This window comes from Phascolarctos cinereus, unplaced genomic scaffold (genome assembly GCF_003287225.1).
Source record: "Phascolarctos cinereus isolate Bilbo 61053 unplaced genomic scaffold, phaCin_HiC Scaffold_5;HRSCAF=322, whole genome shotgun sequence".
NCBI classification, from domain to species: domain Eukaryota; kingdom Metazoa; phylum Chordata; class Mammalia; order Diprotodontia; family Phascolarctidae; genus Phascolarctos; species Phascolarctos cinereus.
Genome location: NW_027555958.1, coordinates 35349957 through 35376453, shown reverse-complemented (window position 1 = coordinate 35376453; position 26497 = coordinate 35349957). Strand labels below are relative to the sequence as shown.

General features: G+C 45.8%; 1 protein-coding gene across 1 annotated transcript in view; it reads left to right on the top strand.

Moving 5' to 3' along the window:
• Positions 1–25060, top strand: part of KSR1 (kinase suppressor of ras 1) — a 218096-nt gene extending 193036 nt beyond the window's left edge. The window contains 7 exon segments of the mRNA XM_020963178.2: positions 214–310; positions 5616–5749; positions 6320–6451; positions 8820–8955; positions 9908–10041; positions 14171–14251; positions 20366–25060. Coding sequence (XP_020818837.2) covers positions 214–310; positions 5616–5749; positions 6320–6451; positions 8820–8955; positions 9908–10041; positions 14171–14251; positions 20366–20444 — 793 coding nt within the window. The 3' untranslated portion in view covers positions 20445–25060.
• The last annotated feature ends 1437 nt before the right edge of the window (positions 25061–26497 follow it).

Sequence of the window (26497 nt, the reverse complement as noted above, 5' to 3'; positions counted from 1 at the left end):
TGCCTAAGGTGGCAAGGCTAGTAAATGGGGAGGAATCAGATGGGATTCGAACCCAAGGCCTCTCGCATCAGAACCAGTTGTCTCTGCCCACCACCCAGGAGGTGTTGGAACCACAAGAGGCCTGAGATCCCTTCTGGGCCAGCCCTCGTGTGCAGAGGGCAGCTGCTCATGGGGTCTTTCTCTCTCTCCCATTTCCTCTTTGCTCTCCTGCAGTTTCTGCAAAGGGCGGACGCTTCACTCCTTTGTGAGGGACCCCAAGACGAGCTTGGACATCAATAAGACCAGGCAGGTTGCTCAGGAGATCATCAAGGTAAGTGGATGGCCACCTTTCCTAGGGAACACGGCTTTTCCAGCTCTCGCCTCCCCTCCATGGTGTTGGTTTGAAACAGATGATAAGCTTCTTGAGGGCAGGCGGCGACCTTTGTTTCATTTCTGTCTTTGTATCTACGGTGCCCAGCCTGTAGCTGATTGATTGAAATGGATGGCTTTCTACCCATGTGTCTTTCAACCCTTTAACCCTTTCTGCCCATAATCTATAAAAATGACGGTGTCGAGTAAAATCAGAGGACGCTATTTGTGTCCTGGACCCCTTTGGTCGCGTTTTGGTGACCCCCGTGGACTCCTTCTCAGAGCAATGAATAAAATAAAACACATAGGAGGGGGAGGGAAAGGGGACAAGCCTTTACTAAGAGCCTGTTGTAGGCCAAACACTGTACTAAGCACTCTGCAAATAGGATCTCATTAAATACTCACAGCAACCTTGGGAGATAGGTGCTCTTGTCGTTCCCATTTTACTGCGGAGGAAACTGAGGCAAGCAGAGGTCGAGCGCCTTGCCCAGGATCACCCTGCTCTAGGAAATGTTTGAAGCTGGATTTGAATGAGGGCAAACAAAACCAATTCTATGGAAATAGAGTTATCAAAATATTGACAAATACACGTTCACAGATCCAGGTTCTGAACCCCTGATCTAGCCTGAATCCCTTGATTTTACAGAGGATGAAACTGATGTCCAGAGAATTTCTCAGTCATGTAGGGAGTTAGTAGCCAAGAGGGGATTACTGCCCAGGTCTCCTGAGTCTTTTTCCATATCCCCTCTCCCTCCCTTCTCTCTCTTCCTCTCCCTCCATCTTCCCTTCCCTCTCCTCTTTTGCTTCATCCCTTCTCCCCTCCCTCGTCTTCCTTATCCCTGTCTCTTTCCATTTCCCTCCTCTTCCTATCCCTTCTTCCCCTTCTCTTCTCCTCTTCTCCCCTTCTACCTCTCCCTTTCCTCTTCTCCTCCTGTCCCTCCATCTCTCCCTCTCCTCTTCCCTGTCCCCTCTCTTCCCATTTCCCTCTTCTTCCTATCCCTTCTTCCCCTTCTCTTCTCTCTTCTCCTCCTCTCCTCTTCCAACTCTCCCTTTCCTCCTTTCCCCCACTCCCTCCATCTCCTCTCCCCCTCTCTTGCCTCCCCTCTGTTTCTTTTTCTTTTCTTCTCCCCCTTTCCTTCCCCTGCCCTTCTTCTCTATGTCTATATAAACAATTTGGAGGTAGAGAAGAGACTGGCTATAGGATTTCTTCAATTAAAAGTACTCCCAGTATGGAAGTTCCATTGACAGACACCACCATTCTGTGCCTTGTGTTTTCAGAGAGTCTCCCAGGGGCACTGAGAGCTGCCATTGCCGGTGGCCACAGAGCTAGTCTTTGCCCAGAGCAGGACAAGGCTGCCTCTCTCTGAATGAGTCAAGCATAATTATTTGCTGAAGACCCAGCTTAGGCCTAATCTCTTTTGATGTTTCTGAACTGAGTGCCTGCAGACTCATAAAGACCTAATACTGGTCAGTGTGGGGGCAGAACAAGGGGTGTGGTTGTATTCCCAGCCAAAAAAAAAGTGTTCATTGATTGACGGCCCAGTAAAAATACAGCCGGCATTTAAAAAAAAAAATAAGAAAATTCCTAAAATTTCCATTTTCCTCCCACTCCATGATGTAGTAGATAACTCTGGACCTGGAGTCAGAAAGTCTGGGTTTAAATCCTGTCTCTGATATTTACAAGCTGAGTGACACTGGGCAGGCCATCCATGTCTCTGCACCTCCTTTGTAAAATAATTATAAATATAAATATAAAGTAAAAATAAAAATAGCTCACATCTATACAGCATATACTCCTTGCCTGGCACTGTGCCAGACGCTTTACAATTATTATCTGATCCTCGCAATGGAGGTAAGTGCCATTATTATCCCCATTTTACAGATGAGGAAGCTAAGGTGAACAGAGGCTAACAGAGAGCAGGGTCACACAGTCAGCCAGTAAGTGTCAGGGCAGGATTTGAACCCAGGTCTTCCAGCTCTCTATCAGCTGCACCAGCTAGCTGCCTGGGGTGATAATAGCACCCACCTCCTCTGCTTGTTTGGAAACTCCAGTGAGCAGAATATTTTGCAGACTTTAACTGGGCTCTTTAAGAATGTCAATTATCATCATTATTTTTATGGCATGCCACCTCCTCCCCTCCCACATACAAATCAAGGCACTGCATGGAACAGTGGTCTGGGCGTTACAAGACCCGAGCTCACATCCTAGCTTTGCTACTTGTTACATGCATGACCCTGAGCAAGTCACCTCCTTCCCCAGATCTCAGTTTCCTCATCTGTAAAATGAGGGCCTCTGAGGTCCCTGTAAGCTCTGAGTCTGTGAGACCTTGTGCAAGTCCCCATCCCTCCATGAACCTCAGTTTCCTTCTCCGTAAAATGAAAGCACTGAGCTAGTCGTCCTCTGAGGTTCCCCTGAGCTCAAAGTCTACGAACCTCTGATTATTCCCACCACAGCATGTGCTGATACATGTTTAACAACCAGCTCTCCCAGGTGGGGTTGGGGGTGAAAACCTGTACTCGGGACACATTTTAACATTGAATATGCACTCTTGATGTTTTCTCCATCACTTTCTTAAGTCTGGCAATCCACAAAAATGGCAGATCAAGCCCAGGTTTTTGGTGTTTGATGATTCCGGAGGTTTAAATGCTCACCCTGAGTCAGCTCAGCTGCATAGCCCACCTCTGCTTCCAAATTTGTACAAAGTTTCAATCTGCATGGAAATAGGTGACCACTGATGTCTTCCCTGGCCCATAAGATCCCTAGGTCCTGAGATAAGAGCCACAAACAGGGACTTCGATCTTTAGGGTTTAAAGGAGCTGGGTCATGATGTTCTGGGGTGAATGACAGCGCTCAGAAGGCCCCCTGCCCGTGACCTGCTTCTTCCCTGATTGTGTGTTAAGCGGCCAGCAAGCATTTGTGAACACTGACCATGTGCCGGGCACATTCAGTGAAACAGCCCCTGCCTTCTGGGGCTTATGTTCCATATATCTCTAAGTAGGTACGAAACATGGGCAAAGAGAATTCAAGGCCATTTGGGGGAAGAGGTGCGAGCAGTTAGAGGGTGTGTGTGTGTGTGTATGTGTGTGTGTGTGTGTGTGTGTGTGTGTGTGTGTGTGTGTGTGTGTGTGTGTGTGTGTGTAAGCCAGGGCATCTCAGAGGCTGAAGGGAGAGCATTCCTGCGCCAGGCTGATTTCTCACCTTGCTCCCACTGTCTCTGATTTCACGCCCTTCCTTCAGCTCTCTTCTGTGGTCCAGGAGAAGAGAAGAGACCTTTCCCAGGGGTCTCCTGGAGTGGATGGGAGGTGACTCCGGCCTTGGGGAACAGCTGGAAAGGAAATGTCAAGGGGGCGAGAAAGGGTGGGAAAAGCAAACATGGCCTGGTTCACAGTCTTGGAAATGGGCCCCATGGGTGGGCAGGGCCCATTCTGGATGTAGGAAAGACTCTTTTCCTGGAAATCTCTTGCTTCACTTCAAGGGATGCCAGACTTGGCAGTCAAGGAAGGGAAGGGCTTCGGGAGTGAGACAGGTGAGGGGGAGGGAGGCTGCTCCTCTGGTTAAACAGGGGAGGAGGGGCTAAAGAGGGGGCTGTTTTAAATGCTTTTTGGATACTCTCAGGAGAAAAAGCCTGAGCTGATAGGCAGGCTAACCCTGGGGTCAGCCTCACCCTAGGTCACAGTTTCTGTTTCCCAGAAGTGATGCCTTTCCCTCCTTCTGCATTCACAGCTCCTCCCCCGTACAATCAGTCAAGTGCTTACCAAGTGTCATGCAGGATGTAAGCTGGAGATAACCAAGAGAAAGCAAAAACAATCCCTGCCCTCAGAATACACAAGATAAATTGAGTCTTTAAAAAAAAACAAAACCAAAGAACCAGAGGAATTTTTTTCTCCCTAAAGGCAGGTATGGATACTGAATAGGCTGGCATAGAGAAAATAGAAGAAGGAGATTTGACACGTCAGAGAAAATGAGATGGAGAAAGCACTATACAAGTGCTTTATATATTTGTATATTTTCATTTATAAATATATTCACATATATTATATATTTATAAATCCTTCTATATAGTTAATGTCATTGAGAGAAGTCTTGGCAGAGGGAATGCCAGGGGACAGCCCTGGCATTCAGTCCCCTCTTAATCCTCCTCAGCAGCTTTACCTTTGTCATAGAGAGATTCAGTTTTGATTTCTATGCCCTAAGTTTCCTTGACTAATGAAGAGTTTACCATATGCAGGCTGCTCCTGCTAGACTTTGTGGTGAACTAGAATGTAAGCTCCTGGAGGACAGGGCCTTTTTGTCTCTGGGGCTTGGCTCCTAACACAATGTCTTGCATATGGTGAACACTCCATTAGTGTTGAACAAATAAATCATAGCTCTAGAGCTGGAAGAGACCTTTTTCCAACTCCCTTGTTTTTTACAGTTGAGGAAACTGAGGCCTTAGAGGTCAAACAGATAGGAAGTAGCAAACTTGGGATTCAAACCCAGGTCCTCTGATTCCAAATCTAGGTCCTTTCTGCTACCCCACTCTCAGACACGTAGTAAATGCTTGTCGATATAACTTGATTTGACTCGACTTCAGACACTCTCTAGCTCCGTGACTGTGGGCAAGCAAGTCCCATAGCTACTCTAAGCCTCAGTTTCCTCATCTGTAAAATGGGGGTGGTAATAACACTTCCATAACTTATACCTCACAGAGTCATTGAGAAGGAAGTATAAACCTTATAAGGTTTATAGGCCATGTGAGACATTATGGCCCTTTAATTCCATTCAACTGAACAAATATAAAATGCCTACTATGCTCAAATAATGATAATAATAGCTAACATTTATACAGCGCTTACTTTGTGCCAGGCACTGGCTAAGGGATTTCTAATTATCATCTATTTATGATTATCATCTCAACGACGTTGGGAGGTAAGTGATGTTATTATCCCCATTTACAGATGAGGAAACTGAAACAAACAGGTTAAGTGACTTGCCCAGGGTCACACAGCTAGTGTAGACTGGCCTTGGGTTGAATCAAGCCCATTTCTGAATCGCCTAGAATTGGTGCCACTGTCTCCATTTGTTTAAACACAAACGTGTTACTGTTTCTTCCTTTCCTGCCATCTTGTCCCACCCTAATCTCCCCACTCTGACACCCATTCTCCACGGAGCCACGTCTCAGTCAGGCACCTTCAGCACCACAGCCCCTTTCCTGGTGTGGAAGCCCCCAGACCCAGCCTCTCAAGGCCATCCCTCCACCTGACCTGTTTGTGGGGCTCTCTTCCAGGGAATGGGGTACCTGCACGCCAAGGGCATCGTACACAAAGACCTGAAGTCCAAGAACATCTTCTATGACAACGGCAAGGTGGTCATCACGGACTTCGGGCTGTTTGGGATCTCTGGAGTGGTGCAGGAGGGCAGGTGAGGCCCTACTCAGTCTGACTCCCTCATTTAACAGAGGAGAAAATTTAGATTCAGGTCAAGCCATGGACAGCTCCCATCTCAGCAAAGACAGTGAAATGATAAAAAAAAATCTCAGCCATCTGTGAATTGCTGTTCACTCCATTTATGATATGCCTAAAACAAACACAAAATCCCAGCCTAATACTAATTTGCAATTTTATAGATTAAACTTGCTGCTTGGTGACATATTTATCTAGACCTAGAGTTAGTTTTTTGCTTTGTCTTTGTCCTGGACCCCTTCAGCAGACAGTTTTGCAAAGCCCGTGGACCCCTTCTCAGAATTGTGGCTTTAAATGCATAAAATAAAATACATAGGATTACAAAGAAAATCAGTTCAATTGACATGCAGTTATAAAAGTATTTTTAAGAACCACCTTCACAGACCCAGGTTTAGAACCTCTGATCTTAATCTGTGTATTGCTTTTTTAGCTAATGTGAGAAATCAGCTAATCTCCTTTATGGAAGCAGAGGAGAACCTTGGAAATACCCACTCTCCCAATTCTTTTTTTCTGCCTTCTTGTGATTCAGGCGGGAGAATGAGCTGAAACTGCCACATGATTGGCTGTGCTACCTGGCCCCCGAGATCGTCCGGGAGATGACCCCAGGGAAAGATGAAGACAAATTGCCCTTCTCGAGAGCTGCTGATGTGTATGCCTTCGGGTGAGCTGAAGCCTCCAGGCTCCTTTTCTCTTTTCTCCTTGCAGGGGCTATTTGAGGGAGTCTGGGCCAAAAGTATGTAACATCAGCCACAATGCAAGGCCCCCCAAGTCTCCAAATGCTCCCCATGTTTAGTGGTCAATGGGTCAACGAGCATTTATTAAGCTCCTGTGGTTTGCCAGGCACCTTGTTAAGTGCTAGGGACACAAAGAAAGACAAGAAATAAACAAAGATAGTCCCTGCCCTCCAGGAGCTTATAGTCTAATGGGGGAGGTAATGTACAAACAGCCATGTACCAATAAGATGTAGACAGGATGAAATCTTATCGGGGAAGGCACAAGGCTTCTTGCAGAAAGTGAGACTTTTGGCTGAGACTTGAAGGAAGCCAGCGAGGACAGGTGTAGACTGGCCATCTCCAGCTTTGGGCTGCCTGAGTCACATCACACAGCCCCTGAAGGGCCCCTTGGCCACCGTGAACAAGGCGTGGGAATGATCTTTCCTCTTTGTGAAGAGGAAAGATGCCTCAGATGAAAGCAGGTTGAATAGATGAGTGACCTTCACTTCAGAAACTTCAGAAAGGAACAATACGAAATTGGAGTCAGAGATTGATGTCAAAGAGTCGGTAAAGAGCCTGGGGAATGATGGTGATAGCTGAGAGGGCACTTTAAGGTTTACAAAGCATTTTATATATGTCTTATCTCACCCAACTGTCACAGCACGCCTAAGAGAGACAAGTATTGTCAATCCAATTTTATAGATAAGGTAACTGAGGCTCAGGAAAGTGACTTGTTTTTGCCTTTCCTTGTATCCTCACTGCTTCACGCAGGGCCAGGCACAGTAAATAAAGGCTTGTTGCCTGACTTGCCAGTGGTTACAGTAAGTGGAAGAGGCAGGATTTGAACCCAGGTCTGTCTGGCTCTTAAGTCCAGCTCTGTATCTACGACTTCATAGTCTATAGCTTTACCAGCCCAGTGGGTACCATTCACCAAAGGCAGTTAGATGGGTGGTGCAATGGGTAGCGCCCAGGACCTTGAGTCGGGAAGACTTGAATTCAAATTTTACCTCAAACACCTACTAGTGGAGAAAGTGATTTTACCTCAGTATGCCTCATTGGGGTGGGGATGGGGATGAGGAGGTTGGCTGCTAGGTGCTACAGTGGCTAGAGCACCAGCCTTAGAAACAGGAGGACTTGAGTTCAAATCCAGCCTCAGATACTTCCTAGCTGTGTGAACCTGGGCAAGTGACTTCACTCTGTTTGCCTCAGTTTCCTCATCTGTCACATGAGCTGAAGAAGGAAATGGTAAACTGCTCTGGTATCTTTGCCAAGAAAACACCAAATGGGGTCACGGAAAGTTGGACAAAACTGAACAACAAAATGCCTCATTTTCCCTGTCTGCAAAATGAGGCTCATAATGGCACCTCCCTCCCAGGATCACCTGAGGATTAAATGAGATGATATTTGCGGAGCCCTTTGCAAGCCTCTAGAGTGCTAAATAAACATGGGCTGTCGTCATTATCGTTAACGTAAATGCCCAGCAGCCAGGGTGCTGTGGGTTGGAGTTCTCCAGTCAGACAGCCTCTTGACCATCTCTGTTATGTGAAGCTGAGGAAACTAAAGAAAAGCCTGGAGAAGGGAGCCCTCCGGCGGGCCCTGGAGGCCCAGAAAGCAGGGCTGGGTGCCCCTGGGGAGGCAGCGGGTGAGGGCCGGGGAGGCCGCCAAGAGACAGATCTAGGCCTCATGGTAAGGGACAAGTTCCACATGTTTGGGCTGTCTAGAAGTGGAAGGCATTGCCTCAGGTTTGTTTTCCTTGGAGACCTGGATGGTCATTTGTCAGGTTCTTTTTGGGGGAGTGGGAGGAGGAGATGGGTTGAACTGGATGGCTGCTGAGGTCCCTTTTGACTCTGAAATTGTGGGATTCTAATTCTAGGGCCCTTCCTTCCTCCTTCCTCCTTCCTTCTGTCTTTCCTCCTCCTCTTCCTCTGTCCTTTTCTTTCTTTCCCCTCCTCCTTCTTTCCTCCCTCCCTTCCTTTCCCTCTCTCTCTTTACTTTCCTCTCACAATCAGACTCTACAGATCACCTTGCTCCTAAACCACTCTCGCATCCTGGCATATTCTCATAGGACAGGCCAAGATTTGGGAGCGAATCCTTAGAGCTCTGGCATCTTTCGTGGGCTGTTACTTTTCTGCCCTCAAAGTCTCTGGTGATCTTGGATTGGGGAGGGGGCACATGGAAGGCTTGGGGTCATAGAATCAGAGCTCCAGGGGAGAAGGAGCCCAGAGACCTCCCAGGCCAGCCCAGAATCCAGCCTTGTCCCCACTGTCCCGCTCTGCTTTCCCAACTGTCCCGATTCAGTCTAAGTGATCTTTCCAGGACGGTGTGGTATGAACTCCAAGCAAGAGACTGGCCTTTCCAGACCCAAGCTGCTGAAGCCCTCATCTGGCAGATTGGAAGCGGGGAAGGCGTCAAGCACGTGCTGGCGGGGATCAGCTTGGGGAAGGAAGTCAGTGTAAGTGGCTGCTGGCAGCCATGGTGGCTGCCTCCCTGGGACAGGAGCCAGGTTAGGGCGGGCGCTGGCGAGCAGGGTTCTGAATCTGGTGCCTGTCAACTTTTTAAAAACTCTGGATGACAGCATTTCAGTAGAATTGGTTTCCTTTGCAATTCTCATCATGTATTTTTATGCATTTAAAAAACATGATTCTGGAAAGGGGTCCATAGCTAATGTTAATTTGTGGTTTTCTAAGTCAGTATGTGGCCCACAGGGATTTTCACTTACGTTTGATCTTTAAAGTCCTTCAAAGGCCCCTCTCCAGGAATGTTTCCCCTTTATCATCTCCCCTTCCTGCCAAAGCAGCCTACTTGTAGTTCTCCCAACCTGACAGTTTGTCTCCAGCCTTGCCCCTCTCCAGGAATGTTTCCCCTTTATCATCTCCACCTTCCTTGCCAAAGCAGCCTACTTGTAGTTCTCCCAACATGACAGTTTGTCTCCAGCCTTCCCACCTTTGCCCAGTCCCCCATGCAGGCCCTCCACATTATTGCCACTTAGAATCCTTTGCTTCCTCCATGCCCCCTCCTACAGGAAGCCTTTCCCCAATCCCCTTAGTTGTTAGTACTTCCTCACTGCCTAAATTATTCTGTATTTCTTTATCTGCCTATGAGTTTCCCCACCCCTCCCCCTAAGCTCCCTTTTTGGTGAGGCAACTGGAGTTAAGTGACTTGCCCAGGGTCACACAGCTAGTGTCAAGTGTTTGAGGCCGGATTTGAACTCAGGTCCTCCTGACTCCAGGGCCGGTGCTCTATCCACTGCACCACCTAGCTGTCCCATCCCCCTAAGCTCCTTGACAGCTTGGGTGTGGATAGTTTCTCCTCCTTTCCCCTGCTGGTGCCTAGCACAAGAGTTCTCGCACAGTAAGCGCCTGACAGACGCCTGGGGAATGAACCAATGACCTGTCGCCCTGCAGGAGATCCTGTCCGCTTGCTGGGCCTTCGACCTGCAGGAGAGACCCAGCTTTCCCCTCTTGATGGAGATGATGGAAAAGCTGCCTAAATTGAATCGGCGCCTCTCTCATCCGGGCCACTTCTGGAAATCGGCTGAGTAAGTATCCCCTGGAGCCGCCTGCAAGCCCGAGAGCCTCTGCCCACCCCTCTCCTGAACCCTCTGCTCTCAGGTTCCAAAGGCCCGAATAAGCCTGTGCAGGCTGCCCCGACCCCCTGCTGGAGGGAGGGGGATCACTTCTGTGGCCCGGGGGCTTTGGGGAAGGAGATCAGGCATGGTGAACCTCCTTCCATCAGTGCTCTCCAGTGGCAGCTTCCAATCCTCACCTATAGGAGGGGAAGGGGAGGGGACACAAGGGGTCAGGTTGGGACCAAGGCAGGGCCACTGGGGCTGAAACACTTCCTTCCACAAAGGTGTTGGCTTTTGCAAATTTTAAAGTACGGTGAGAAGCGAGGAAGCATCATTTCCATCCCCCTCTACTTCCCCCATCCAAAAAATGATCTTTATACACAAATAGGATTTTTAATACATGGGCCTGCCTGCACCAGGACCACCTATGTCGAGGCACACCTAGGCCTCTGGGTTCATTTAGAGCCCATTCACATTTTTCCCACCTTCCCCTCAGAACGGTCTTATGAGAGTTATAGGGTAGGTGCTGACCTTTCCATCTGACAGATGGAGAACTCTGTCACATGTATGTGTACACACACACACACACACACACACACACACACACACACACACACACGGAGATAGAGGAGTTGTTCTAACTACATATATATGGGGGAGTGTATAATGTGGGTATGTGTATACATATATGCACACACATACATGTGTGTGTATTTACACATGTGTATACATATGTATACACATATACACATACATGTATATATCACATATATATAAGGTTGTCCTAAAAATCTTAGGGCAATCTGAAGCTTATAAAAGCCAAAAAAAAAAACCAAACCATATAAGTTCAAACCTGCTCTAAGACTTTTGGGACAACCTATATTTTTCAGACACCCATTGGGTCACAGGATTTAAAGCTGGAATCAATTTTTAAAGATCAATTAGTCCAACCCATCCTTTTAGAGATAGGAAAGCTGAGGCCAAGAGAAGTCTCGTAGGATCTTGTTTTTAGAGCTGGAAAAGGACCTTTGTGGTCATCTGTTTACTTTTTTTCTTTTTTTTTTAAGCGAGGCAGTTAGGGTTAAGTGACTTGCCCAGGGTCACACAGCTAACATCAGTTTACTTCTGCCCTCGTCTTAGTAGACTGGAAACTCTTTGAGGGCTCATGGCTGGCTTTTTCTCTCTCTCTTTTTTTTTTTTTTGTCTTTGGGTACCCACCACCTAGCATAGAGCTTTGAGAAGCCAAGTCACTCACCCAGGGTCACACCCCCAAAAGGTGTCAGAAATGAGACTACAACCTGGGATTTCCTGGGTTGCTGCCTCTGAGGCCAGCACCGTCTACCACCCCACACTGGTTGGGACACAGAAGCTGGGTCATAGATACAGACTGAATCTGCAGATGGGGACACTTAGGCCAAGGGAGAGGATGTACCTTCCCCAGTTCATGGCAGTAACTAGCTGAGCCAGAATTCACATCAGCATCTTCATACTTCACATCCGGTGCCATTTGTAACATAGAAAGAAGATTGGATTCGCAGTCTGAAGACCTAAGTTTGAATCTTGACTCAGCACCTTAAGTTCCTGTGTGACCTTGTGTGAATCACTTAACTCAGCTGGGCCTCAGCCTTCTCACCTGTAAGATAAATACAATTAGATTTGATGACGTTAGCACCCTTCCACTTCTAAATCTATGTGTTCTTATGTCTACATTGCCCTACCTCTGTATAACCATAGTCCACACACACACACACACACATTCAGAGAAAATACCTAAATTCCCTAAAATACTTAAATCCATATGTTTTGACCAAATGCATAAGCACTTACTTCCTCCTCCATTTCATGACGTCCCATTTCAGGCCATGTGCTTAGAATATACTGTTTCCAAATGCATCCATCTCAAAAGCTGTCTGGTATGATTGTTTCAAATGTAGACTTGTGTTTTGGGACATTTCCATTTGTCAAAAATATATTGGCATTCCTGGGAAGGGAGCATTCACTCATGGATAAACTGGCGGCCCCCAGTGAACTATTGGTGCAAAGGAGTATGGTCATAGCCAAACTTTGAGCTGCATTTCTAAGGTGCCTCCATGGGTTTTGTCCACATTCAGCTTTGGAAAGGGAGGAAGTCAAACCTCCAACTTTGAGCCAAGTTGGAGGGAAGATCAGTCTGGCTTCATGAAGTCTTAACTTTAAGTCTTTAGCTTTAGAGCTGGAAGGGAACTTGGGCAGGGAGGGGGTCATCTAGTCCAACCCCCTCATATTACAGATGAGAGAGGTAACATGGTAAGAATGTATAGCCAACCTGGACCTAGGCTCCAGCCTTGCCCCTGGCATCTCCTGGCTGTGTGACCCTGAGCAAGTCACTTAACCTCTAGGCTGGAGACAGTAAACTCAAGTCAGCCCAGAAATGTAATTGGGAAGTGTTGAACAAAATATTAAAAACTAAAACAAAGCATAGATAAAATTAGTTTGTGTTTTTCTAAGTCTGGCATCATTTTGTTTGGGTTTACCATCACCGGTATATATAGCTCTTTTTAAAAAAAATTTATTTTTTTCGACGATTGGGGTTAAGTGACTTGCCCAGGGTCACACAGCTAGTACACATCGAATGTTTGGTCTGTGGCCAGATTTGAACTCAGGTCCTCCTGACTTCAGGGCCGGTGCTCTATCCACTGTGCCACCTAGCTGCCCTGGTATATATAGCTTTTGAAGCTATAGAAAAAGTGCCAGCCTGCATTGATAGAGGAAGTTTTTGCTTACCTGGGAGTTTCCTATAGTAAAATCATAGGTCCAGTCCTTATTCCTGTGTACCAGGCACTACATCTATATTATATTAATTATCATATTTATTATTAATTATTTACATATTTTATTTTATTTTTTTTGCTTTTTGGTGAGGCAGTCAGGGTTAAGTGACTTGCCCAGGGTCACACAGCTAGTAAGTATCAAGTATCTGAGGCCAGATCTGAACTCAGGTCCTCCTGACTCCAAATTCAGTACTTTTTTAATTAAGTACCTTTTTTTTTTCTGCAATTCAACAAAGACTAGGCATCTTACACAATACAAGGCATCAATGTGATGCCGGGGATACAGAGATGAAAAGCAAACCCTTTGTTCCCTCAGGGAGCTTCCATTCTGTGGAGACAAGCTACCTGATCTCCTCCTTGAGGCTTGGTTTGAATGAATGAACCAATGAAAAAATGTTTCATCTTTCAACAGATCATTGATTTAGAGGCAGAAGGGACTGTAGAAATCATCTCATTATCATACGATAATGAGCACTTTTAGCTCTTCTACTTGAAAGTAGTGAGATGTTCCCCCCAAAACAGTTTAGGTAGAGCAGAGGATATCTGTCCTGTTGGTGTAGGAAATTCCCAGTGTGGAACCTCCGTCCACTAATGCAGAATGGCCACTCCTCTTGTCTGAGACACCGATGGGTTGTAAGTGATTTGCAGACCAAAGATAACTCTGAGATCTTGAGCTTTTGAGTTGGCCTCTTGGGCCTCATTTTCCTTCTCTGTGAAATGAGGGGATTGCACCAGATGTCCCCCTTCTAAGATCTAAGATGTAGATCTAAGATCCTGTGACCCCTGAGGTCCCTTCCACCTCCGATATTCTGGGATTCTGGGATGTAGCAATGCAGTTCCATCAAGAAGAGACCCAACACTCAAAATTTTAAAAAATGATTGGTAAAAATTCTTTTAAATGTAATTGGCAAATATTTAGTGAAATATGTAAAAATAATTTTAAATGATTATGTCATTTTTTTAAAATGAAGAGACCAAAAAAGGGGCCCCCAATGCCAATATATCTGCTTCTGGTTGAACACCAGCCGCTTTCTGTTCATGACTCCTGCTTTCTCAGGCTCAGCCTCTAATTTGCATTTTTCTCTTCTTTTCCAATGGTGCCTGTCCTGGGGTGCATTTCTTCTCCAACCTGGCCTGTCACATCTACTCTTTCTCTACCACTCCATTTCCTGTCGTGTCTTCCTTCACCCTGTTCTCATCTCAAACCTCCGTCCTGTTGGCTTCTGACTGTCCTGGATGGCATTCCACACCTCTCCAAATGTCAATATGGCGGCACGGCTCGGCCCCAGGCGCTGGCGGAATCGCTACTCCAAAGGGCGCTACTACCACCCAGAATTTAAGGGGACCTTCCGCCCCCTCTTGGAGGAATAGTGTGTGTCCTGGTGGTTGTCTGGTTCTCCCCATCCCCATCATATGTCCTGTATCCTCCCACCCTTCTCCTCTAGCTCCTGACTCATGTTTTCATTTTTTACTCCCATGCAACAAAGTGGGTTTTTTAGAAGTTGAACTGACACGTTGAGAGACTGATGCTTTCTTATTTCTCCGTGAATGATCTAGTTCCTCAAATAGAAAAGCAGTTTGGCCTAAGCCGCCTCCATGTCCTCCTGGTCTTCCCATTGACTGGGACCCCCAAAGCTGGAGATCCTTAGAATATCCTCCCTCCCCCCAATACAGAAGTTAATTGTCATTTCATTGACTGAGGGGGAGGGGCACTGTCGAATAATTGACAGAGGGCTAACCTCGGAATCGGGAAGAGCTGGGTACAAGTCCTGAACCTGACACATACTGACTAGATCGCTGAGTTAACATATGTAAAGTCCTCTGCAAACCTGAAAGTGCCGTCTAAATGCTAGTAATTCTGATTATGATTTTGGTTTTGTGACTCTGGGCAAGTCACTTAAGCTCTCAGTACTCCAGGTGAATTAAGTTACTGAGGAGTGGCTGCTTTGTATCAGGGAAGGGACTTTCCACAATGAGAGTTCCCCAAGGCAAAGAAATCGCTGCCCTTCGCAGGACACGTTTCCTGCTTCCCAGTTTTCTCTGCTATCTTTCCACTCTGGGTAGCGGAGCCTTAGGAGACCAAAGGAAAGATGGCAGTGGCTGGCCGACAGAAAGTGTTCGCTCCTTTAGGTCCCCTTAGGGTGGTTTATTGGTATGGTCCCTTTGCCCAGGCTGGACCAAGACGCTACATCTTAGCCCCGGTTAACCACGGAAAGACACAGCTGCTTCCGTGTGTCACAAGACCACTCCTTAAAGGGCACTGGTTGTGTTTTTGTGCCTCACACCTAAAAGGGCTCCCCTCACCCTCAGGCACCTTTCCCCTTCAGCTTTGGCTATGGTTGGAAGCATCCCTGTCACTGGTTCATCATTAAAGTTCCCCTCTGGTTTAAAGAGGGTCCTTTTCTCTGGGCCCTGGGTTTTCTTTCTGCCTTTGTGGGAGCCCTGCATCTCTGCCTGTGCTGGCTTCCCTCTCACCTCCGAATTCCTTTGTCTATAATCCCCTGCTCCACCCAAATGCACTGGGCTTTGTCTCTCCTCTTGGCTTTGACCTCATCCATTAAGCTTTTTGGGGGGAGGAGAGGTGCCCACAATGACAAATTTCCTTTGGGGATGATTGCTTAATCTGATTCTTTTGGATTTTGGAAACCTTACCTAGTTACATCCCTTCTCCAAAATGAAGGGCGAATGCTAAAAGTGCAAACACCATGTTCTTTCCTTATCAGTCAGTCAAGTATTAATAAACAGCAGCAGCATCAACGAGCATTTATTAATCACCTATTGTGTGCCAAACACTGTGTTAAGTCTAGGGATACAGAAAGAGGCAAAAGACAGTCCTGCCCTCAAGGAGTTTACCGTCTAAAGAGGAAGACAACAAGCAAATAGCTATGTACAAGCAAGCCAATTAAGAAAGGGAAGGTGCTGAAATGAAGAGCTGTTGGGAAAGGCTCCCTGTAAATGTGAGCACATGGTGAACTGTGGCCAGTCCAAGTGCACTGAGTAGGTAGGAAAATAAGCAACCCAAGAGATGCCCTCGAATCAACTCTTTGAGACCAGTTTTGTTGTGGGGGAGAACTTTAGAGAGAAACCTCTGACCTCAGGCCACACAAAGTGACATGGGAAGAAAGCCCTACCACCCCACGAAGCTCTTGCTAGGTAGAAACCAGGCTGGGGTTGGGCCAGACAGGCAAGCCGCTGAAGACGCGAAGCTTGTCTGTTTCATCTGTGGAAGGAAAGCACAGGTGCTATCAGCCCCCTCTTTTTTTCAGTGTTCTAGGACAAAGCCCAGGTTACAAAGCCCTAGTTACACCCCTGCCTTTGCTTTGAGTTTTAATGAAACTGATGCGATTGATTTGGAAGTAAGACTGGGGAATTCAGCATTTCTGATCCTTCCTTGTCACCTAAGTCAAGGAGTAAGGGCCTGGACTTGAATGGGGGCAGACATAACTTCCACAATCCCACTGCACCCTGGGAAGCCCGAATACACCAGCCATAGAGTTCACTGCTATGCCAAGAATGACTCACAGAATCATAGAACTGGAAGGGCCCTTAGCATTCAGAAGCTCACTCGCTCACCAAAGTGCTTTAGAGTTCCAGCCAGTCCAAGTACCGCAGTAGACCCCGATTTTAGGAGGCCGCTAAACAGACACATTGTCCGCTGCCTCGGGTCACTTCCCTTAAGGATGGCTTGGTTTACCAAAACATTTCTCCTCTCTTTGACTCCCAACATCTGCCTTTATGTTATGTTGGGATATTAACTCTCCAAGATAAATTCTTCCCATCCAAAAAGAAAGCGGGAAACAAGTCAATTCTGCTTCTTTCCTGCCTCCGTGCTCTTGTTATAGGAGGGGACAAAGAGATATGTTATTTGTTGTTGTTTAAGATGGGTGGGGGTTTTTGTTGTTTAATACAAGTATCTGGGCCAGTTTTTAATGTAAGAGAATTCCATGGGAATAGGATTGGTTATTCATAGTTAGCCAACAAGCATTTATTAAATACCTACTGCATGCCAGGCATGGTGCCATGTGCTGGAGAAACACTAAAGGCAAAAACAGGCTCCCTGCCCTCCAGGAGCTTACTATCTAACGAGGGAAACAACATGTAGACAACGATGTACGTGCAAGACATCTCCAGTGTCCACAGATTCATTGAGCATCAGAGATGTGGGGCCAGCAGGCACCTCAGAGGTGACCATGTCCAGTCCCCTTGTTTTGTAGGTGAGCAGATTGAGAGGAAGAGAGCCTCAGTGACTTGTCCTCTAGGTTGTAGGTGTCAGAGGCTGGATTTGAACCCAAGGCCTCTGACTTATTTATAGCCCCTCATTCTTTGTCATGAGGGTTGGACACAGTCCAAGCCCAGTTTTTGGTCAAATTCTTTGCAAAGTCTAGGGCTAGCACATCTTTACTTATTTAGGCAAATACCAAGCTTACCCCAGCATGGATGCTGGATCTATAGTAAACAAAATTATTTCTAAATTTCATTTTATCTGCAATGACATAATATCCCAGACTTTGTAGTGCACAAACTTTCAGTGGTACTTAGGGCCTGCTAGAGTGTCGGCCACAGCTTTTGAGAACCACTGGACCAGCTGGGCTTGGAGGTCCCTTCCAGGCCTAGATCTCATGATGGTTTGAGCCTTCAGAGGCAGGGCTAACATGCCTTGTAAGCTAATTGAGTTAGGTCAGGCGTGATCTCAAAGGGCACCATTTAGCCTGTTTACTCTCCAAGTCTGGGTAAGAAAGAGTTGAACAGTGGGCGATGCCTTTTTCAAATCTCCTTTAATATGGATCAACATTCAAAAGTTTTGTTTGAGAGTTTGGTGGTTAGCCTGGTTGAGTTTCCCTAGATCAGTTGATATTTACCTGTCTGCCCTCTGTTCAGAGAATATTTGGGCTTTTTTTTTCCTTTTATTTTATTTTTTTTAGCTGTTTTCTGGTGGTGTAGAAACAATAATATACGCTTTCAGTTTAATTCAACAAGCATTTATTAAGTGCTTACTATGTGCAAGGTGCTAGGAATACAGAGACACCTCTCTGTCCTGTTATATTTCACTGAGGGAAAAAATTTATACAGTAAGCGGGTCACTGGTGGTCATGAATGGGTTACACCACTTCCCCAGGTCCAGGGCGTGTCCTTCCCAGGGACTCAGGCAGATCCCCAGCTAACATTTCTCTAATGCTCGCTCCCACTGTTTTTCACTGATCGCTAACTCTCCAACGGTATGTGTATGTGTGTGTGTGTGTGTCTGTTTTTGTCTGTCTGTTCCCTTTTCTAGGTTGTAGCTCCTGGTGCTGCCTTGCATGTCTCCTTGGCTTTTTTCCTTCTCTTCTAATCGACTTCTCAACTCCAAACAGTTGCCTCTACTGACTAAAATGCAAACCCGGATTCTTTGCATTAACCAGGGGGATGTAACCTCCGCCTCGTTGAATCCTTTCTCCGAAAGTATTTTTTTATAAAAAAAAAATTCTTCCTGTTTTGTTACTGTCTTTTGTTGTTGTTTTGTTGGGGGGGGGGTTTCTTTTGCTTGTATAACACACAACTTTTTGGGATATAAGTCCTTCACTAACTGCTGGATATGGCTGCCTGTGTTTATTCCCCGCCAAAGCCCTTCAATCAGCTTTGAGCACTCTCTCCTGGATGTCACTTCTGTGTTTGGGACAGTTTTTTCTCCCTATTCTCGTCTTAGCAAGGCAGAGGGCTGGAGCCCATGTAGACAGGGTGAGGGATGTTGGCCCTCTGTCCCAGTGACTCACCCTGCTAGCAGCACCATAAGTCTGAAGCTATAGCAAGAGCCTATAAAGAAATCTGAGAAAGGTTGCCAGCCCTTTCACCCAGGTGATATAATAGGAGCAACGTGTGGTTTGGAGGCAGAGGGTTCAAATTCCATCTCTGCCGCTGACTACGGAGTGACCTTGGGCAAAGCACGTAACCCAGCTGGGCCTCTAAGGTTTCCTTAAATCAGGGGCTCTTAAGCTCATTTGCACCTGGACCCCTTAGGCAGCGGTCTGGTGAAGCCCAGGGAGCCCTTCTTACGGTCATGTTTTTAAATGCTTAAAATAAAATACATAGGATTACAAAGGAAATCAGTTCTATTGAAATACAGAGATCAGAATTTTTAAAAGAACGAGTTCACAGACTCCAGCCTTAAATCCCTGGTCCTGTGATCAGGAGGACCCCAGCCTGGAATGTCCATGGAAGAAAATTTCCTGTAGCTGCTGCTTCTGTTCCCACTATCACAGCAAGGACAGAAGGGTCGATGTCACAGGGGCTACCCTTGAGTTTGCCTTGCAAGCCTGGGGTCATCTCACATCCCCACGGGCTTTTCCCAGCACCCCTTTTTAATACAGTAAAACTAGAGGGTGTGTTTTGCAGTGGTAAAAAATATCAGATTCCTGACTGCGTGTGTGACCTTGAGGAAGTCACCTGCTTCTCCGAGCCTCAGTTACCTCATCTGTAAAAATGAAAGTGATAGGAGAGATAATGTCAGAGACCCCTTCTGACCCCAAGTTTGCTATGTGTGACTCTGGCACGGGTTCAGGATTGCCGAGTGCCTCTAATTAGGACCACAAGGATTCCCTGATGGGAGGCAGGACTTCTGCAGCCATCTTGCTCATCAGACTCAGTTTACTTGTTAATCTTGGAAAGTCAGTTTAAAAAACAACAATATTTTTTCTAAAAAGTTGTGTTTGGTGCCTTTTGTTTGTACATCTGAATCTTTTCCAGATTTGCCTCACTTCCTCTTTACCCTGTAGAGTCAGCCTTCTGTTATAAGAGAAAAAAAGACCATTATGCAAAGTCAACTCCAAGTGACCATATGTGCGACATTCTGGGCCCATAGCTCCCCACCTCTCCAGCCAAATGGAGGCAGTAAAGCATTAATTTCATGATTTCGAAACTGACCTTTGCTTTGGGTCTACTGTATCGGCTCTCCACTCCAACAGTCAGGGCTCCTTTAAGATTTGTAAAGCACTGTGCAGATATCTTCTCACCTGACCCTGTGTTATTAGTCACCTCCTTTTATATCTAAAGGTCCTGAGGCTAAGAGAGGTTTAAATGATTCACCCAGGGCTGCATACAGTAAATCACCAAGTTGGGACTTGAACCCATGTTTTCCCGACTCCCGAGCTTTCTCTGCTTATCAGATGGGAGTCTCACACTTGGGGCAGCCTGCTTTAGGAGTCTTTCTGTTATGTGATACAGTCCTGCACTCCACCTCCTTCTCACCCCTCCCCCAAACCTGAGAGACTTCTTCTGGTCTGCAACAACCAAAGCCCATGAAAACAAAATGGTAGTTTGCCTTCCGTCTCTTTCAAGGGGAAGTGATAGAAGGGTCTGTTGGCCTTGTTACTGGTGGAATCCTTTTTGTCAGAGCCTGGGCTCATTGTTGGATTCTTGAGACATCCCCCTTCTCCCACCTGTTTTGAATGTTTAGGGATTCTGGCGGAAAACCACAAGGGGCTAAAATGTGTTTTTCTTCCTTTTTTCAGCATTAACAGTAGCAAAGTTGTGTCCCGCTTTGAAAGGTTTGGCATGGGCATCCTGGAGTCCAGTAATCCAAAGATTTAGCCTGGTGTGCAATATTTCTCACTGCTGTTGATTTTTATTTTATTTTATTTTTTGTTTTGTGGGTTTGTTGTTCTTTTCCCTTATTCTCTGTCTCTCCCCCCCCCCACCCAAAAAAAAAGAACTCAACTCTGCAAAACATCAGCCACCTTCTTAGAATCATCCCGGCACAGCCAACCAGGAGCCCACCGAACTGCCACTGAGTCAGACTGTTTGCACACACATACATTTGTCTGCTGAATGTAGAACTGCACATAGTGTGTGTATGTGTGTGTGTGTGTGTGTGTAGACACACACACACACATAGATATGTGTATACACACATTACATGTATAATATACATGTGTGTACATACATATACATGCACATATATGGATTATGTATGTATGTATGTGTGTGTGTATGTATACAATCCAGACAGACAATAAGTTTACATGTAACTTTGCTGTTGAATGAACTTGGTTTTTTTGCTAGTTAATAATAAAGGAGACCCAAGTGTCTGCAGCATGGATGTTTGGATGGCCTGAATGGTGGTGTTGGGGTGAAAGGATCCTTCCCTTAGGAAGGTGAACCCTGGAAATCCATCAGACTCCCCCAGCTGGGACAGATGTCGGGGGGCTCTGTTGAGGGTAGCCAAGAGCGGGACCCAGCGAACCAAGGTTGGATTTCTTGGTGGGGGGGGATATCTTCCCCTCTCCTTTTCCCTGCTCCCCCCACCTTGGAGGTCTTCAAGCAAAGTTTGCTAGATGACCGCTTGTCAGGTACGTTATAGAGGGGAGCCCTTTTTTGCTATGGTTTGGTGAACTAGATGACTTTTGGGGTCCCTTCTGGCTCAGACATTCTGGGACTCCATTTGGCCCCTATTGTTCTGACGACAAAACTCACCACTTGCTGCCTTCCATGAACCAGTGAAAAATGGTCCTTAGTAGGGGAGATCCTTGAGACATATGGGGCAGCATAATACAATGGAAAATACATCTGATACCAGAGAACCTGGGTTAAAATCCAACCTTCGATGTTTCCTAGCTGTGTGGCCTTGGGCAAGTCATTTTTTTCTAAGCCTTAGTTTCCTATACAATGAGGAGGTTATCTGATGCTCCTCTTTAATCAATTGCTAGTATTTATTAAGCACTACTATGTCCCGGGCATTAGGGATGTGTGTACAGTACAAAGAATGAAGCAATCCCAACTCATGAGAAGCGTATGTTCTAATGGGGAGAAAAGTACCTCTTGGCAGAGTCTTTTTTTCATTCATTCAACAAGCATATGTAAAGCACCTACTATGTGCCTGGCACTATTGTGTTAGGCCCTGAAGATACAAAAAACCCAAACAACTCCCTGCCCTCACTCTGCTAGATTCCGGCTGTATCTTATTTGGGAAAGGCCCCTCTTGGATGAACGCTGTCTATCCCACAGCTCTAAGATGGTCATTGCCATGGGTGCCTTTTTACTAAGAACGGCCAAAGATAGAGAGTCCTTTCACACAGTGTGAGAAGCCCTCAAGTGTAGACAGGTGAATCTGCCTTACATAGGAGGTGTTTCAGAGTATCTCAGAGGAAGAGAGGCCTCTGAAATCTATCCACCAACTCCTTCTGGATTCAAGAACCCCCAGCCTAATCCAACACACTGTTCTGATGAGGCAGTCTTAGAGGGGTGAATGACTTGCCCAAGGTCACATGAGTAGTATCTAAGGTGGGCTTTGAATCCCAGTTCTCTGAGTCTGTGTGGATTTGGACTCAATTACTAGGTTCATAGTATAGACACAGCCAACATTTGCAGTTTGCCCCCATCCCCCCCCAAAATGGGACTTGGAAAATGAAGGCTGATCCAGTAGAGGTCATTAAGCCTGGAGAAAGAAGAAAAGGCCAGGCTTGAAAGACCTTAGGAGGCCCAACCTTTCAGCCCAGCCCAGAGCTTGACTAGGGCCAGCTTCCCAAACAGTGCCTTTCTTTATTGCTACTGAAAGAGCCTTGGGAGTGTTGTGAAGTAGAGGTCAAGCTCACCCCATCCTCATTCCCACCCCATCTCATTCCTGTGGCAGTTAAACTTGGGGTCTTGCCGAAAGGATGGGGGAGAGGGAAGGGATTACTCCTCACACCCATCCCTCCTCCCTTGTTCTTCATCTTCATGGGTCTGTCTTTAACCTGAATTTTCTCAGTCACACCTGAAGGCCCCCCACTCTAAAGAAGGTAACAAGCTTTTTGAAACTGTTCTTCATACACATTTTCATCAGTGTCATGCCATCAACCATTACCACCCCTTCCAAGCAGGGGATTCACACACTGTTCCAGTGTATGAGGGTTCCAAGAGCCCCCACTTATCTGCTAAGGGAGGAAGCCCCCCCTGGAAATGGAGATATTTCCTTTGGAAACAGGTCACAGAGCCTGGGGGTTGCTCCTGAGGGAAGACCACAGGACTCTTAGGCCCTGCTGATCCTTTCCTCTCCCCTCTGCCACATGTCCACCCATCTTAGTGGAGAAGTTTCTTTCTGACCACTTGGCATCTTCGTATCTGTGTCATACAATGTCAGAGCCAAAAAGAGACATCAGAAGCCATTGAGTCCTTGTTTAAAGTGGATGGAGTGAAAGCCCAGGGAGGGGAAAGGATTGCTAATGAGTTAATGGGGACCATGAGTGGGTCTCCAGGCCCCCAGCTCAGTGCTCACTAGAGGCGGAAGGCAAAGCTGCTAATTTCTGTTGCATTTAGATAGATGTGTCCTTGTGTGTGCATGGGTGTGTTCATGTGTGTCTGATTCCACTGGGTTTTGCTAGGCTGAGCCCCACCCACCCTATTAAGGAATAGGGGTTTTCCCCAGACCTTTAGGGTGCTGTTTTCTCTCTCCAGCCTGATACCTGTTCCTAGGCCACTCCCTGGTTTTCAAGCATCCTCCCTCCCCAGAGGGGAGGTTTTGTGCCTCCCATTGACAAGATAGAGCAAAGAAAGGCACTATAGCAGAGGAAAGGGGCAGATTAGAGACAGTGTGATGGAGTGGCTAGAGAGCCAGGCCTAGAGTCCGATCTGGGTTTAAGTCTCTCTTTAAAGGTATCATAGTCAACTAGCATTTATGAGGCACCTACTGTGGGCCCGGCGCTGTGCTAAGTGCTGGGGGTGCAAAGAACAGTGTTGCAGCCCATGCTGTCTATGTGACCCTGAGCAAATCACCGCTCTCTTTCCTACCAATAATTCTGTAAGAGCAGCTACTGTTCTGCATGGTAGATGGAATTTCCTCCCTAGGAGCTCCCAAGTGAATTAAGTCCATCTAAAAGAAAAAAATGGGACAAAGTGCACATTTAATAATGTGGTAGGAGAGGTAGGAGCCCGAGTCAAGATCAGGGCCTCCTCACTGGGCTGAGGCAATAGAACAGACACCCTCAGGATTCCCTCACAGGTGGGTGGGATGGATCTCCCAGCATGAATGTAAAGATAGTATTGCTTTGACAGGCAAGAGGAGCCCTTAGGTACTGAGTGACTCCATTTTTTTGTCAGAGGAGTTAACTCCCTTTTCCAATTAATTTCCTTTTTATTTAGTAAAGGAAGGAGCTAGCAAGCATCTAAACTTCCCTCTTTTTTCCCTGCCTGTGGGGAGTGGGGGGGGGGTGGACATAGAGGGGAGAGTTCTGCTTTTAAAGGTCAGGAAATCACCTGAAACATTTGACCCCCAGTTGGCTTTTTTGTTCATCTTTCGAGGTGACTGTGAAATGAAACATAGCTGTATTGCTTGCATGTGTCTGTTTCCCCCAGTTTTGTCTATGAAATATATTGGAAAGATAATGAATAATGTGAATTATTGGCAAGTGTCTGAGGAGAAAACCCCGGAGTCCTTCATGGGCTGAAAAGACCCCTAATTAGAACCCTGTTTGGGAACTGGTCCTTACCCACTTTTTTCTTTTTTAAAGTAAGGCCCTAATCCAAACTTTTCTTGAGATAAGGAGCAGACCTTAAGGCCTTGGAAGTCACTTCTTAATTCTAGGCAAAACCTCCCAGCCCCAGGCAACCCCCTTCATGGTCCCTCCTGATGCTGGCTGGTGTTCTCTCTATTTGGACATCCAACTTGCCAACATGGACGTCCAACTGGTGTTTTGAATTCTAGTAGGTTCTAGTTCCATTAAGAATGGCAGTAATAGACTGGATTTCTCAATGGCCATTCCTTAAATATGCATGAGGCAATGGAGTTTATGCGGCATTTATGATGTTTCTGATGATATTTAAAGATGTGCTTAGCACTGTCGGCCTGTATCTTTGTTTTGGGTCCTTGCTATGTTTTTAGGCACATAAATGTGAAACTGGTGTGGGAGAGGGAGGCGGGGCTGGTATAATACTGCTACATCCTCTGAGATTTCACCTGTATGTGTATACAGAGTCTCATAGGGTTTTTAAAAAATGGACTTTTTTTCTTTTTGAATGTGATGTAAAATTTGTACAGCAAAAATTTTTATATTTTCTATCAACTGAGTTTGTCTTCCACAGATGCTATTAATTTAATTAAAATGGTTAGTGTTATTAACAAGTGTGTTGTATTAGTCATATGTTACTGGCAGGAGTACCCTCAGTGCCAATGGAATTCTGATTATTTGGAGAGCTCTTCAGTGAATAAAATGATGTGCTCCATCAAACCATAATGTCCAGAGTCTGTGTCAGTTTTTGCTTCATTGCAGCTGGGACCGATGAATATCACCTATGTGTCCCAGAATGTGACGCTCACTGGCATACAAGTAAGTTATCTGTCAGTAGTAACATGAACACTTTGGGGCCAAGGGGAGACACACAGGGGAAAAACTATATTACAAAACAGTAATTGCCTAATCTGTTAGATACTAGTTGAAAAATAGAAAAATTGATCAGTGGACTAGATTAAGTACACAAAACCCTGAAGCAATCAAACATTATAAGAAAGTATATAAGAAACATCATAATAACACGTTCAGTAAATCCACTACTAAGGTAAGAACTCACTAATCAACAAATAACTGCTGAAAAAACTGGAAAACAATCTGGCAGAAATTAACAGGCCAGTGTCTCACACCATATACCACAATGAGTTTGTTCCAAATCAATTCATAACCTAGATTTTAAAAGTCATATCATAAATAGGTTAGAGGATAAGGGAAGGAAATAGCCTCTTGTGACTGTAAAGGAAAAGAGTTCTTGACCTAACAAGGAATAGAGAAGATCACAGAAGAAAATGGAAAAATTTCCATAGAAATTGAAAAGTATTTGCACAAACAGGAATGCAGTGAGACTTAGGAGGAAAAACAAGTAAGTGGGAAGAAGATCTTTATGGTAGATTTCTCTGATAAAGATCTGATATGCAATTTGTTTCAGCTGCCTCCAGCTCTGTGATTCTTTTTGAGGTTTTCTTAGCAAAGTGGTTTTCTATTTCCTTCTTCAGCTCATTTTACAGATGAGGAAAGAGGCAAACAGGGTTAAGTGACTTGCTTAGGGTTACGCAGTTAGAAGTGTCTGAGACACTATTTGAATTTGGGAAGATGAGTCCTTCTGAATCCAGGTTTAGTGCTTCTGTGTACTATGGGGCCACCTAGCTACCCTGAAAAAAAAGAAGATAGAGTAAGCTGATAGAGATGAGTAAGAGCAAATGCCATTCCACAATAGATAAATGGTCAAATGCAATGAACAGAAAGTTCTCAAAAAAGAAAAACAAGGTATCAACGACCAAATGAAAAAAAAATCCTCCGCATCATTAATAATAAGAAAAGTCCCAATTAAAACACCTCTGATGTCCCCCTTTATTCGTCAAATTGGCAAAGATGCCAATAAAAATTGCACACTTCTCTTGGGCAGATTTTCTTGTGTGGTGATGGAAAAAAAAACCCTTTTGATTGGCTTCTAAACTAGAACTGAGTATGCAAACTCTGTGAGAAAAGTCACAAGATCTCTCTTTTTCAAGTGATGAGGAAAAAGAATTGTTGTAAGCCTCTAAATTTCAAATCCTGCCTCAGATATGTATTAGCTCTGTGACCCTGGGCAAGTCTCTTAACCATGTTTGCTGTAATCCACTGGAGAAGCAAATGGCAAGCCATTCCAATAACTTTGCCAAG